This window comes from Myzus persicae, unplaced genomic scaffold (genome assembly GCF_001856785.1).
Source record: "Myzus persicae strain clone G006 unplaced genomic scaffold, MPER_G0061.0, whole genome shotgun sequence".
In the NCBI taxonomy this organism is placed as follows: domain Eukaryota; kingdom Metazoa; phylum Arthropoda; class Insecta; order Hemiptera; family Aphididae; genus Myzus; species Myzus persicae.
In genome coordinates, this window is record NW_019104053.1 from 1 (window position 1) to 13,039 (window position 13,039).

A 13,039-nucleotide genomic window follows, 5' to 3' on the forward strand; every position below is an offset into this window, starting at 1 on the left:
TTGTGACCGCGGTTTTATGCACGTCGTTCGGTGCGATCGGAACTTGGTGATATGCACGTACCAGATCGAGTTTGGTGAAGACGGTCTTTCCGGCGAGGTTTGCCGTGAAATCGTGTAAGTGTGGCAACGGGTATCGGTCGGCGACTGTGACTGCGTTGAGTCGACGGTAGTCACCACACGGTCGAAACGTACTATCTTTTTTGGGCACCAGTAAAAGTGGGCTGGCCCAAGCACTTGATGACGGTCTGCAGATGCCTTTCTGCAGCATAAAGTCGAATTCCTTGCGTGCAATTCGTAGACGGTCGGGTGGAAGTCTGCGTGGTCGAGCGAACAGTGCTGGTCCGGTGGTATGCAGCTCGTGTACTACGTTATGCAAAAATTCGTTCGGGACGGGCGATTCGCGTGTGACTTCGGGGTAGTCGAGAAGTATGTCGGTCCATTTCGACGGTCGGGTGACGGCACAAATCGCGGTAAGGGGCGAAACTGTAGCGGGCGTGATTTTCACTGAACTATTTACCGCGAGGTCGACGAGGCGGTTGTGACGTATGTCGATGAGTAAACCGAAGTAGTGAAGGAAGTCTGCTCCAATAATCGCTCTGGAGACGTCTGCCATTTCGAAAGTCCAGGAAAATAGTCGTTTAAACCCGAGGTCGAGGTGCAGTTGTTTTGGCCCGTAGGTTTTGATTTGTGAGCCGTTTGCGGCTACGAGTCTTATATCGGAGCTCGTACTTTGGCCGATGTTAGGCCAGAAATTTGTGGGTCAAGGCAACACCGAAATTTCCGCGCCGGAGTCAATTAAGAATCGACGTCCGGTACGGGTGTCGACGACGAAGAGTCGGTGCTGCGGTCGTGCGGCGAGGTGTTGGTGCAACGCCGCCGCCTCACGGATTTTTCCGTGTCATGGGCGGGTAAGTGCACGGATCGCGACATTTCCGCGCGTCTACGCCGTATCTGTCGTGGTAGAAGCACCAGCCTGCCGTGATGGGGTTCGCCTGCGGTTTTGTCAGCGAAACGGAGCGGGCACGTTGCTGGCGCGTGGTGCGGTCGTTGGTCGTGCGCGAAAACGCGGCAGCTTGCGACGTCGCGAGGGACGCGATCTGGGCCGTGAGCGCGTGAACGGCGTTTTCGAGTGCGAGGAAACGCGCGTCGTAATCGGACGGGCTCGCCGGCGTGGTTCGACGAGTGGTCGTGCTCAACTCGTGGTTGTCGGCGTCTCTGGCGACGGCTGAAACTTCTGTGCCTTGGCACGCTTCCCACACGCGGTCGGCGCGTTCGGCCAGAAACTCTCCGGAGCCGCTGAGACCGGCGATGACGGTGCGGACGGGTGGTGGGAGCTTGCTCAACCAAAATGCCACCAACGAACTGTCCGACATTCCGTCGGGATAGACATCCCGCATGTCCCGTAACAGGCGTGATGGTGTACGGTCGCCCATGCCACCTGGCTGAATCATGCGCTGGAAACGCGTGGCTTGCGGGACGCTATAAGCTGTAACGAGCCGTTGCCGAACTGCTTCATAGGTTGTGTCGGGTCCCAGCAAGTCAGTGATTGTTCGCACGCCTTCCTCGTCCAAAGCCTCAAGCACGTGGTTCACGCGCGTCAAATCAGAACGGATTCGCTTGTTTGCGAACATGGCGTCCGCGTGCGTGAACCATTGGGTCGGTGAGTTGCGCCAGAAACCCGGAAGCTTGACGTGGGTGACAGACGAGATCTCGGGGCTTGCGCTCGTCGTAAGCGTTGTCGAAGCTGTCGTGTCCTTAACGGAAGCGGTGACGTTTGTCGGGGCGACGACGGTGAGGGGCATGGTCGTTACAGGTGTATCGGACAGCATGTTCAGTGATTCCGCGGACAAAAGCGGATGGGATGGAGAACGTAATTTTCCTACGCGAGTCGGGTCGGAATTCGGTGCACGCGGCTGACTCGTTATAAGTCGACGAACTCGCGGGCGGTCGGACTTTCGCGTCGTTGACGGCGGTCGGGTTTTCAAAAGCAAAACCGTTCGAGGTCACCAATGTGGTGTCTACCGGTGCTGCCAAAAGCGACGGTGGTCGTAACGTGACACGGGCGCCGGCAGAACACTACGTTTACTCCTGGATCAGAAGGTTTTTTTATATGAGGAAAATGCGCAAAACGTTCGGTGGTCGATTAAATATTTTATTGAAAAACTAAGACAGGTTAAACTAAAAATGGTCGTTTCGCTCGGGTCGTCGGTCGTAAGAGCCGAGACGTTGGGCTGCTCGAGTCGATTCGAGAGCGTAAAAGTGAGTGAGATCGTACGGCAAAACGTGAGCGGCTTCGAGCCCGTAACGGCGAAAAAGTAGGTTCTCGAGGCGGGAGACAAAATTGTAGCGGGACGACCAAAGATAATACAAATAAAAGGTTTACAATAATTCACACAGTGAATAATACAAGGAACACAAAAATAATACAAGTATAAATCGTTTACCCAAAACAACAACAATACAAAGGTAGGAACGAAATAACAAAATGGTAACGACAAAATAATTACGGCGCGCTAGCGTAAGTGGTGATAACACGTCGTAATCACCACAATATATTTGTACTTTCTGGCATACAATTGATAGTAGAATCTAACTATGATAACAGTTTGTGGATTTAAAGTGAGATCCAAATATGATGCTCATGGCCCATAGTGCCGAATTTATAATATTTTTTTAATGAGCATCAAGATATGGGCTTACTCTTATCATGGAAAATATCGAATTTAATAATAGAACTCTACCGAACTTAAATAATATAATAGATTATTCTGTGATAATATTATGAACACATATTTTTTTTCGTGTTTCAAATAGTTTCAATGAAGTTTATTGCGGTGTAGTCATGATATTATAATATTTGTTTGTAAATTTATATCGAATAATACTCTTGAATTATGAACCCTGATGAAATAAATGAAGTTCTCGACTACTCAGATGATGATAATTTTGGTTCTGACGATGGTTTTTCGGTTTTTGATGACACTGATGATGATCCTGATTTTCGAATCGATTTGGTAAGTAATTTTTATAAACAATTTTTTTTATTTAAAATGTTTATACTTTATAAAGATGTGTTTGTTGCTATCGTTATAAGTTCTTGTGTTGATAATTAGGATGATTCTACACACTCAGTCAACAACTCTGGTAGTGATTTTGAATCAAATTTCAACTTATTAGATTCAAACGAAGAAACACCTCAACCTCCTGCTTCATCAACACCAACAATACAAACACCAGTTTTTCAAGGATCAAATATAAGAGTTACATCTACGGTTCACGATTATGGCAACAATATAATATGGTGTAGTATTATGCGAAGTAATAATTTAGTATATAATCCAACAGGTCAAGTTGTTGGTATAAATCCTGACCTTATTGAATGTTTAACTAATGGCAGTCCTTATGTTTTTTATTCTTTATTTGTTGATGATACTATAATTGATATGCTGGTTTTAGAAACAAACAGGTATGCTTCTCAATTAATTAGTACTCCTCATAAGTCAAAATCTCGTTTAACTCGTTGGGAAAATGTTACAAAAAAAGAGATGCTGACTTTCCTTGGTATTTGCATGTGGATGGGTTTAACCACATTTCCTTCTATTGCAAGTTATTGGTCAAAAAAAAAAATGTATCAATCCAGTATTCCTGAATACATGTGTAGGAATAGATTTGAGCTACTATTAAGAACATTTCATTGCTCAAATAATGTTGAGTGTCCTAAAGGTGACAGACTTTTTAAAGTGAGAGATCTAATTGATTCTTTAATTGATAAATATAAATGTGCTATGATACCTGAGGAACACATGTGCATAGATGAGTCAATAATACCATTTGTTGGACGTTTATCCTTTAGACAATATATAAAAAACAAGCACCACAGATATGGTATTAAAATTTTTAAACTGTGTATACAAGATGCATACACCATAGGATTTAGAGTTTATACTGGCAGAGAAGCAGAGCCTGGAGTTGAAGTATCAACTAAAATAGTGATGGAAATGTCAGAAGAATATTTAGATTTTGGCCGTACCCTTTATACTGATAATTGGTACACCAGCATTAATTTAGCTCACAAACTTTTATCAAGATCTACTAATTTAGTTGGTACATTAAGAGCAAATAGAAAGCATAATCCACAAGATGTTGTAAAACACAAACTTAAAAAAGGGGAAATTGTGGCTCAAAAAAGTAATACAGGAATATTAATTTTGAAATGGAAAGATAAAAGGGATGTTCTTATGTTATCCACTAAACATGAGGACAATATTAGGCAAATACAAACTAAAATAGGAACTGAAATTGGAAAGCCAGAAGTAGTTTTGGACTATAATCGAGGAAAAGGTCTAGTTGATGTGAGTGATTTAAGATCTTCTTATCACACTCCTCTTAGGCGATAAATGAAATGGTACAGAAAGGTAGCGTTTGAAGTTTTATTGAATACTAGTGTTATAAATGCTCTTATATTATATAATAAAGTAAATAATTGTAATATGAGTGTGACTGAATTTAGAGAATCTATTATTTTATCTATGATAGACAAACCAGTAGATACTGAAAATGATAATTTAGAAATGCATTCAATAGTTGAAAAAACTACACGTAATAGATGTGCAATATGTTACCAAAAACTAGTCTTAGAGGAAGGTAGAGCTTATGCTCAAAGTAAAACAAAAAAAGTGAGAACAATGTGTCCAGCCTGTGATAGATTTTATTGTGTTAAGTGTTTTTTTGCTGATCATAAATATTTAAAAAAAAAGAATAAATAAATTAAAACAATGTTTATATTTAGTTTTTGTTTTGTTGTTTATATTTTTTATTTACTATGAATTATAAAGAAATCATTTATTTATTTACATAATAATATGTGTAAATATAAAAAAGGTACAAAAGAAAAAAAATGACTATTGTTTGAGCCCAAAAGGCACGTACTATTATAAATTATAATACGTACAATTTAATAATATATATACATGTATACGTTGATAATGTATAATGGAATAGCTGGTCACACACACACACGCACACATTATTTGTTTATTTATTTTTGTTTAATTATTATTGTCGTGTGAGTTATATAACATATAATATTATGCAATTACGCCTTATCGTCCGACGTAGGCCGGCTGGAACGCAAAGGTTTAGCACGGCCGCCGTAAGTCCGATCAGTCGACATAAGATACCAGTACCGTACGTTATAAGGGCACCGGCGTGCGTCGAATGAGTTGAAAATCTCACACGTTTTTATATATTTAGTGTAGGGCGCGAATCGCCTTTTTGTTATATTCATTGGTGCTGGGCGCGAATCGCCCTTTGTTTTTATATTTGTGTGCGCTAATCGCCACATTTGTAATATTATTATTTATTATATTTTATTGGCGCTAATCGCCACATTTTTATTATTATATTTTATTGGCGCTAATCGCCACATTTTTATTATTATATTTTATTGGCGCTAATCGCCGTATTTGTAATATTTTATTGGCGCTAATCGCCACATTTTTATTATTATATTTTATTGTGTGTGAAATTATTATATAGCTGTATAGGTAGCAGCTGGCCAGCCGAGCACCGACAATTTGTGAGTTTTTTCTAAATTATTATTTATTATACATTTATACATTATTGTATTATACTTGGCCGTATAATATTATTATATCTTTTATTGGTTGTGCCGAACCGGCAACTTATATTATATTTTTATACATTTTTACTTGTTGGGCCAAAAGGGCCATTTTTTTTATTATTATATTATATATTTTACCATAATTGCAATCTGCGTTACCATTGGTTGAGTTACCCATGTTCCATAGTTTTAAGTCTTACACACACTCAATATACACACTTATACATTTTATACATTTTACATAACAAGCATTACATAGCTCAACAGTATTTGCCCGGCAACCCCGACCACTGCTGTTCGAGCTATTTACATCACTACACACCCAGCTATTCTAGTGTCACATATTATTAAGATTTAGGTGTTAGTGGCTTGCAATAAGTTGGTGTCCGGGCGCACATATTATCATCTTATGTTCCCGGCCCGTACAACTATTAATTATTTTATATTTTAGTCATTATCATTTTATTCTTTGATTACAAAAAAGTTGTTATTCCTATTAGTATCTTTATATAATATAATATATAGTAATAATAAGGTATTGTGATTTGAATATATGTAACAAAAAGACTTATAAGAAAAATAACCAAAACTTAAGTTATTATATTTATACTGTTTATACATTTATATTGTTTATATATTTATAATGTTATAGTTTGTTCAAAAAATTGTATAAGAAATTGTTTTAAGTATGTAAAACTAACACAAGTTATAAAAGTATATTAATATTATATAATTTAATGTCATATGTTGTGTCATTATACATTAAAAACAGTGTTAACATATTAATAAAGTGTTGAAAAATTATACAATAATGGAAATTTGCTTTATTTTAATTTAAATGTATGAAATAATACCGGTCATAAGTCCCAATGCTACAAGTAGTTATATATTTAGATTTTGATTCTCTATTCAAAAAAATTAACAAAACTGAGGTATAATATGTGTACTCAATTTCAACATTTAAAAATGTTGAGCATCAATATGTGTCTCTCATGGCAATGGTGGAAAGTCAACGTGTGGCCCTAATATGATGCTCATGGCAATAGAGGAAAGTTCACAAAAAAACTCGTGGCAGTCAACTTGTTAATATATAGTATTACTATAACATAATTAGTATTTACACTATCATAATTTGTATGTAAAAATTATATTTGAGTTTTTATTAAAATATAATCATTATTATTTTTAGAACAATACCCTGACTAGAAGAAGTTGTATCAAATAATCTCCTTTTAACTGGAATTTGTGAACTTATCATTTGACAATTGTTTAATGTTTCATTGCCATTAGCAGATTTTGATAAATTACCTATGGATAAAAGTTTATTATTAATAGTTAATTTAGTAACCTTAAAATGTTATAGTTTTAAAATTTACCTTCGTTTAACAATTCATTAAAAATAGGTGGATCTTGAACCAATACTTTTTTTCTTCTAATCCTGTTCTGAATTTCATCACTAGTTGAAAGATCATCTGTTACCTCAGCTTTTTTAACTTTTAATTTAGCTTCAAGATAACTGGCTATAGTAAAATATAAAAATCAATTAAAAACCACCCTCAAAAAAAATATAATATCCATTAAATAGGTAAATAACTTGAAATTACCAATGCCTTTTTTTAACGTTCTCGAAGGAAAATAATCAAAACCATGCTTATTTAGGATTGTTCTAGATTGTATATGTTTTTTTATATTGTTTTTTGGCCAACCACAAACATCTTTTTTTACCCAATGGCTGGGAACAGCTTCAACTGCATTTTCATTAATAAAATGCACCACAGTAAACATTTTCATCTACTTTTGATCTACTGAAAAATAGAAAGTTTGATTATTTTTCTTTTATAATTTTTTTTAAAATGATAATGCTCTTCATTATTTATGTTTTATAATTATATTATATAGGTATATAAATAAACTTAAGATATTAAAATTTTAATACCTATATTATTTAATATACTAGATATTAAGAATTAAGAATGTTAGAATAAAATATTTTAAAATCTGAAAATTGTCACAAAATCTATGAAAGAAAATTAAAATAGATTTGAATATTACAATTGTTTACGCAAGCCGTCGTTAAACTCGTACCGCTATCGGTGTTGGCGACTTTACCTGTTGACCGCCGACTAAGCTTGCGTATTCCCAGTGTTGCCAAATTTTAAAAGTGGGTTTATCGTAAACCTGGGTCAGAATTATCGTATTTCTAATAAGATTATCGTACCATAACAAAAAAAAAATTACTCGAACCTCGCTACGCTCGGTTCTCGTTTGGATCATACAATCATACAAGATTTTGAAGGAAGAAAATAATACGCTAAATAATAAAAAATGTTATGTATAATATCTTCAAAATCAAATACTTTTATTATATACCTTTATAATATATTATTAAGTACAACTTAATGAACAAAATAACAAATAAAAAATAATTATACATAAGTATGATAATTATTGTTAACAAATAACAATCAAATTCAAATAACTTTATCATATACCTTTATAATATATTATTAAATACAACTTAATGAACAAAATAACAAATAAAAAAAAATTAAAATAGTTAGGTTCTTTCACAGTTTTGATTTATTGTACTATTCAGTCTCAAAAGTTATGTCATCATCATCAACAGTATTATTTATAAAATCATACATATTTGATGTCATAGAGTTAAGCATTTCTTTGGATGGTTTAAACTTATAACACGAATATGGTTTTATACACTCACTAGAATTAATAAGACCATTTAATGTATCAGTCATTAATTTATTGCGCAGTTTTGTTTTAATCAAATTAACTTTAGAAAATAAACGCTCACAGGCACAATTTGATTGTGGTAAAGATAATATTGTTAAAATAAACTCAGATAAATTAATAAATAGCTGTTCATATGATTTCAAGTAAATCCAAAAATTATCCACATTTTTAGTTTTAATAATGTCTAATATATTTGATTCAAATGTGTAACTTATAAGTTTCCTCCATTCATCATCAATGAGTTGTATCTGATTGGTTTCATTTACAATTCTGGGAAATAATGAAATGAAGGGCAATAAAGAATTTGCATGTACATTGCCCAATACATTTTTTGGTGAAATCTGTGGTAAGGATTTTAAAATTAAATCATTAAAATTATACCTTTTTTTTATCTCAACACATGCGGTTATTATAAATGACCTACAGCGATTCAATGTGTCCAAAACCATATCATTATTATTAGACATCTCTGGTTTCTGTAATAAAATATACACACCAGCGCCCAAATAAATGTCTTTCAATGGCTTGAAAAAAGAAGTATTGTTGGGATCTACATCAAAGGGATTAATCACTTGTCTATAATATGAATAAAGTAATTCTTTGTATAACTCTGATATTCTACCATGAAGTGTATCTAAAACAGGTTTATCACTTTGAAAAATCTTATTTAGTATTGTGAATTTTGGAAGAAAATAATTTAAAAATGTATAGTATATTAACATAGATGGATCATGCAAAGATTTATAAATATGTTCAGCTGCCTTTAATCTATCATTTACCCAATGAGAAGTAAAAAAAAGTTTCAACGCTTGCCATTGCTCCAGTATCCTATTGACTACCGCTGCCAATGACAACCACCGTGTTTGTGATGGTTTAAGTATTCTGTGTGGTTCAAATTCACAAAACTCTTGAAACTCTCGAAATTGTGACACTCGTTTGCAGCTCGACTTAAAATAGTTGTAAATATCACGACAGAGGTCTTCGCATTGCCTTGGTAATGCTTTACAGGCAGAACTAGCGCACAAGTGTAAACTGTGGCATATGCACTTTTGGATAAATATTCCTAGAACATACAACTATACAAGTACAAAAAAGTAAAACAGATATTTTTCAATCTAAAATTCAAAAATCTTACCTGGGTACAACTCTTTGAATCTACTTGAAACAGAGTTCCATTGTCCCATCATGGAGCTACAGCCATCTGCAGCAAATCCTAAATCAAATATTTAAACTTTAATATAATTGTATTAACCACCTAACTAGGGCAATTATAATAATTATAATGCATAGTAATTGTAAATATTATGTATGGTTGTTTAAAAACTATACTATACCTGTAATATTCTCAAGTGGTACATTGTCAACAACAAATGATGCTGTTAGTTCGTTAAATATCGTTTCCGCTGTAGCACCAATATTAGCACTTTCGGAGTCCGTGAATAGCTGTATTAATTTCCAAAATTTTGTTTCAAGTTTATCTAATTTTGAATCAAAGTATTTTACACAAATGCATAGACTTTTAATTGTACCAATATCTGTACTTTCATCTATGATGACGCTAAATTTGTAAGTTTTTAATTTGTCTGTGAGTGCTTCGTGATGACATTTTCCAATGACATTTTTTACAATTGCAGCTGTTTTAGTACGACCCATGCTTAAGTTTGAAGCAATTTTAGAATCAACGAAAATTTCTTTGCAAAGAGCAGTTAAATGATCCATGATATTAAAAGACAAATTATGCTCAGAAATGAAACCGCTTAGTAATATCTCGGCTTTCTTTGTGTCGTCAATCAGTTTTTTTTTTGAACTGTCATTGAAATAACACGGTATTGGTTTTTCACATTTTTCAGTTGATCGAATTATAACTTGGTGTTTTTTAGATGTCATATGTTTTTTTATTACTGTTAATTCAGCTGTCATTTCAGTATTACACAATTTGCATTTACCTTTGAAATTATCATTTTGTACTGGCATCAACCAATTTTTGAATTCGGTTTTTTGTGGCCATTCGTTGCGAAACTTTTGCTTTTTGTGACTTAGCTTGACTGAACCTTCATTTCTCGATCGCTTAACTTTTTCTGGTGTTCTCAAACATGGGTTATCTTCGGAATCACTCATATTGTTAACAATATAATAAATATAATAAAATAAACGATTAATAATATATAATTAACGAATAACGAATATACTAAATAGTAAATAGTGTTGAATTGTGTTATAGCCTATAGCCTATAGGGGTTATTATCATTTATTATTAGATATTATTATAACTATTATAATTGGGAATTTTACAATAATAATAAACGCTAATAATATTCATATAATAATACTAACGCTATTTTAGGAATAATTTTTTTTTTTTTTTGTCATTGGTAGTTGGACACTTGGTGTCTTGGTGGTACGATCCCCCATCCTAAAGCCTGATGGGGGATCTTGTGTGCGCTAAAATTATCGTACTTCCCCACCAGGATCGTACCATTTGGCAACACTGCGTATTCCCCTTCCCGTCCGACGTGTTATCTTACTGGCTATTTTGCATGTTGTGTTGGCGCGCCGATATGTCTAGTTAAGTTGCCCTGTCTCGTTTGACATCGGACGTCGTTGCTTTGACGTCCGTGGAGACCTTTTGGGTATCGTCTGTGGTTCCGACTTCTGTATTGTGTCGGCCGAATTGCGTGTCGTATACTCGTGTGTTACGCTATAGTTGTGTCGCGCGCGTAGTACGTCCGTATTTGCGTTGTTGTGGCGTATCGCGTGCCTGCATGTTACGTAAGCTCAAGAAGCATCGCCGCCGCCGAGCTATTTCCATATTAACTGATTAGTCAATTATCGGCCGCCGCCGCCGATCAGCTGGTCGCCTATAATTGTCACGTCCAGCCACCTCCGACGACCATCGCCGCCGCCGCTCAACAATAACAACAGTTATCCCCGTATGTTGCATTGCTATTTTGTATTATTATTATGAATTGTACCTATTATTATTATTGAGTTTTGTGTACGTAGTTGACGTAGAGACGTCTATCGTCAACTGCCCTTAAATTATTATTATTATTATTATCTGAGATATTGATTAATACAGATATTATACTCTACCTACCATTTACCAATTTGTACCATTTTATTATTGTTTTCCTGACCCCGCGAGTACGTCGTGTCAACTGCTTCGGTAAGAACACGAAGTGCGCCAACAACAATGTTATTGTAAACTTAATAAGTAACGTAATAATATTATATTCTCTCACTATTTGTTTTCTCTCTCTGATCCATATGCAATATGCCAATATTGATGTGTTCAGCAAATTCAGTTTTGTGTGTGGTTGCCTTAGTTATTATAATAAATTAGGTATTATTATTATTATCAAACTTAAAGCTACATAAAGATATTATCTATGGCACATCATAGGCTATTATTGATATTTTTATTTAAAAGTTTGTTATGAACTTGTAAGTATGCAAAATATTAATATGTTAAATGCCGATAACTTGCATTAAAAATAAAATATGTATCGACTAAAAAATATTATGATGTATGCTAGATAATATTCTTACCTTATTAAGTTTGATAATAATATGACCTATTGTCAATTCACTATAATATTAAAGCTAAAAATATACTAAACATTTTAATGTTCCTTATTGGTCAGAGAGAAAACAAATTGTGTGCTAACATGCTCAACTAATACAACAAAATACAATATAGGTAACTGAATTTTTCCAGTAACTCGAAAAAATAACTTAAAAATGTTTAAATAAATTTAAATTAACATTCACACAATTCACATAATTAACTAGATATATTAGGCGATATTTAAATAATTTTTATTTGTAATAAAATAGGTACTATAATTACTTTTTTAATTAATTTGTATTTGGCACACATTGACCAAAAAATTCACATTGGTAGAAGTTTTCAAAGAGAAGCGTGTTATAATTTTAGCATAATTAAATGGAAAACTATCTGCATAATATTTAAAATGTATAGGTTCCTATCGGGTACATAGATACAACCTTGATAAAATTATTCTTAATTGATATATATTATTATAGTTGATACAAATAAAACAAATATTTACAAAAAAATTAACAGTCTAAAATTTGAATATTTTTTTTTATACAAACTTGAATTTTTCAACAATGATGAATGTAATAAAGGGATAGCAATGCAATCTTTATTGTAAGATAATATCATAACTTTATTTTGAATATCATTTATAGACCACATATATAAATTAGTTGATAATTGTTTTACAATATATATTCCAAAGCAAGATGATCTTATAGGTTTATCATAAAAAATTTCCTTGATTTCAAATTTTCTGCCAATCAAAACCACTTCACCAGTGTTATGTGAGTGAGCAATATTAATTAATTTTATAACTTCATTAGTCTTAGAAATAAAATAAGAATCAGCATCTATTTTACATTTAATTTTAAAACTACTCAAAATTAAAGAACTGAATTGTGGATTAACGCTGCCACTTACTAAAGGTCCATCATTATGTGATCCTAATAATAAGCCATTTTCATCACTTTGGACGGTTTCATTTTTATTTAGACTAAAGTTTCCATTTTCATTATATCTTATTACTACTTGTTCTAAAGGCTTATTAGGCTGCCTCAGCATACTTTTTAGAACTTTCATATAGTTTTCAAATGGGAACGCAC

At 34.0% G+C, this 13,039-nt stretch overlaps 2 protein-coding genes across 2 annotated transcripts; one reads left to right on the forward strand and one right to left on the reverse strand.

Annotated features, from left to right (window-relative positions):
- Positions 1 to 881: 881 nt before the first annotated feature.
- On the reverse strand, positions 882 to 1,829 carry LOC111038106. Its single transcript, XM_022321048.1, has one exon. It carries the CDS (start codon positions 1,827 to 1,829, stop codon positions 882 to 884), a length of 948 nt encoding a protein of 315 aa, XP_022176740.1.
- A 1,065-nt stretch (positions 1,830 to 2,894) lies between these two features.
- Positions 2,895 to 4,397, forward strand: LOC111038107 (piggyBac transposable element-derived protein 4-like). The gene is made up of 2 exons (XM_022321049.1): positions 2,895 to 3,014; positions 3,114 to 4,397. Exons 1-2 carry the CDS (start codon positions 2,895 to 2,897, stop codon positions 4,395 to 4,397), a joined length of 1,404 nt encoding a protein of 467 aa, XP_022176741.1.
- The last annotated feature ends 8,642 nt before the right edge of the window (positions 4,398 to 13,039 follow it).

Excerpts from the sequence above, each read along its gene's own strand:
- LOC111038107 (XM_022321049.1), top strand. The coding sequence starts at position 2,895 with ATGAACCCTGATGAAATAAATGAAGTTCTCGACTACTCAGATGATGAT. Across the intron at positions 3,015-3,113 it reads CTGATTTTCGAATCGATTTG|GATGATTCTACACACTCAGT; the intron begins GTAAGTAATTTT and ends GTTGATAATTAG.
- LOC111038106 (XM_022321048.1), bottom strand. The coding sequence starts at position 1,829 with ATGCTGTCCGATACACCTGTAACGACCATGCCCCTCACCGTCGTCGCC.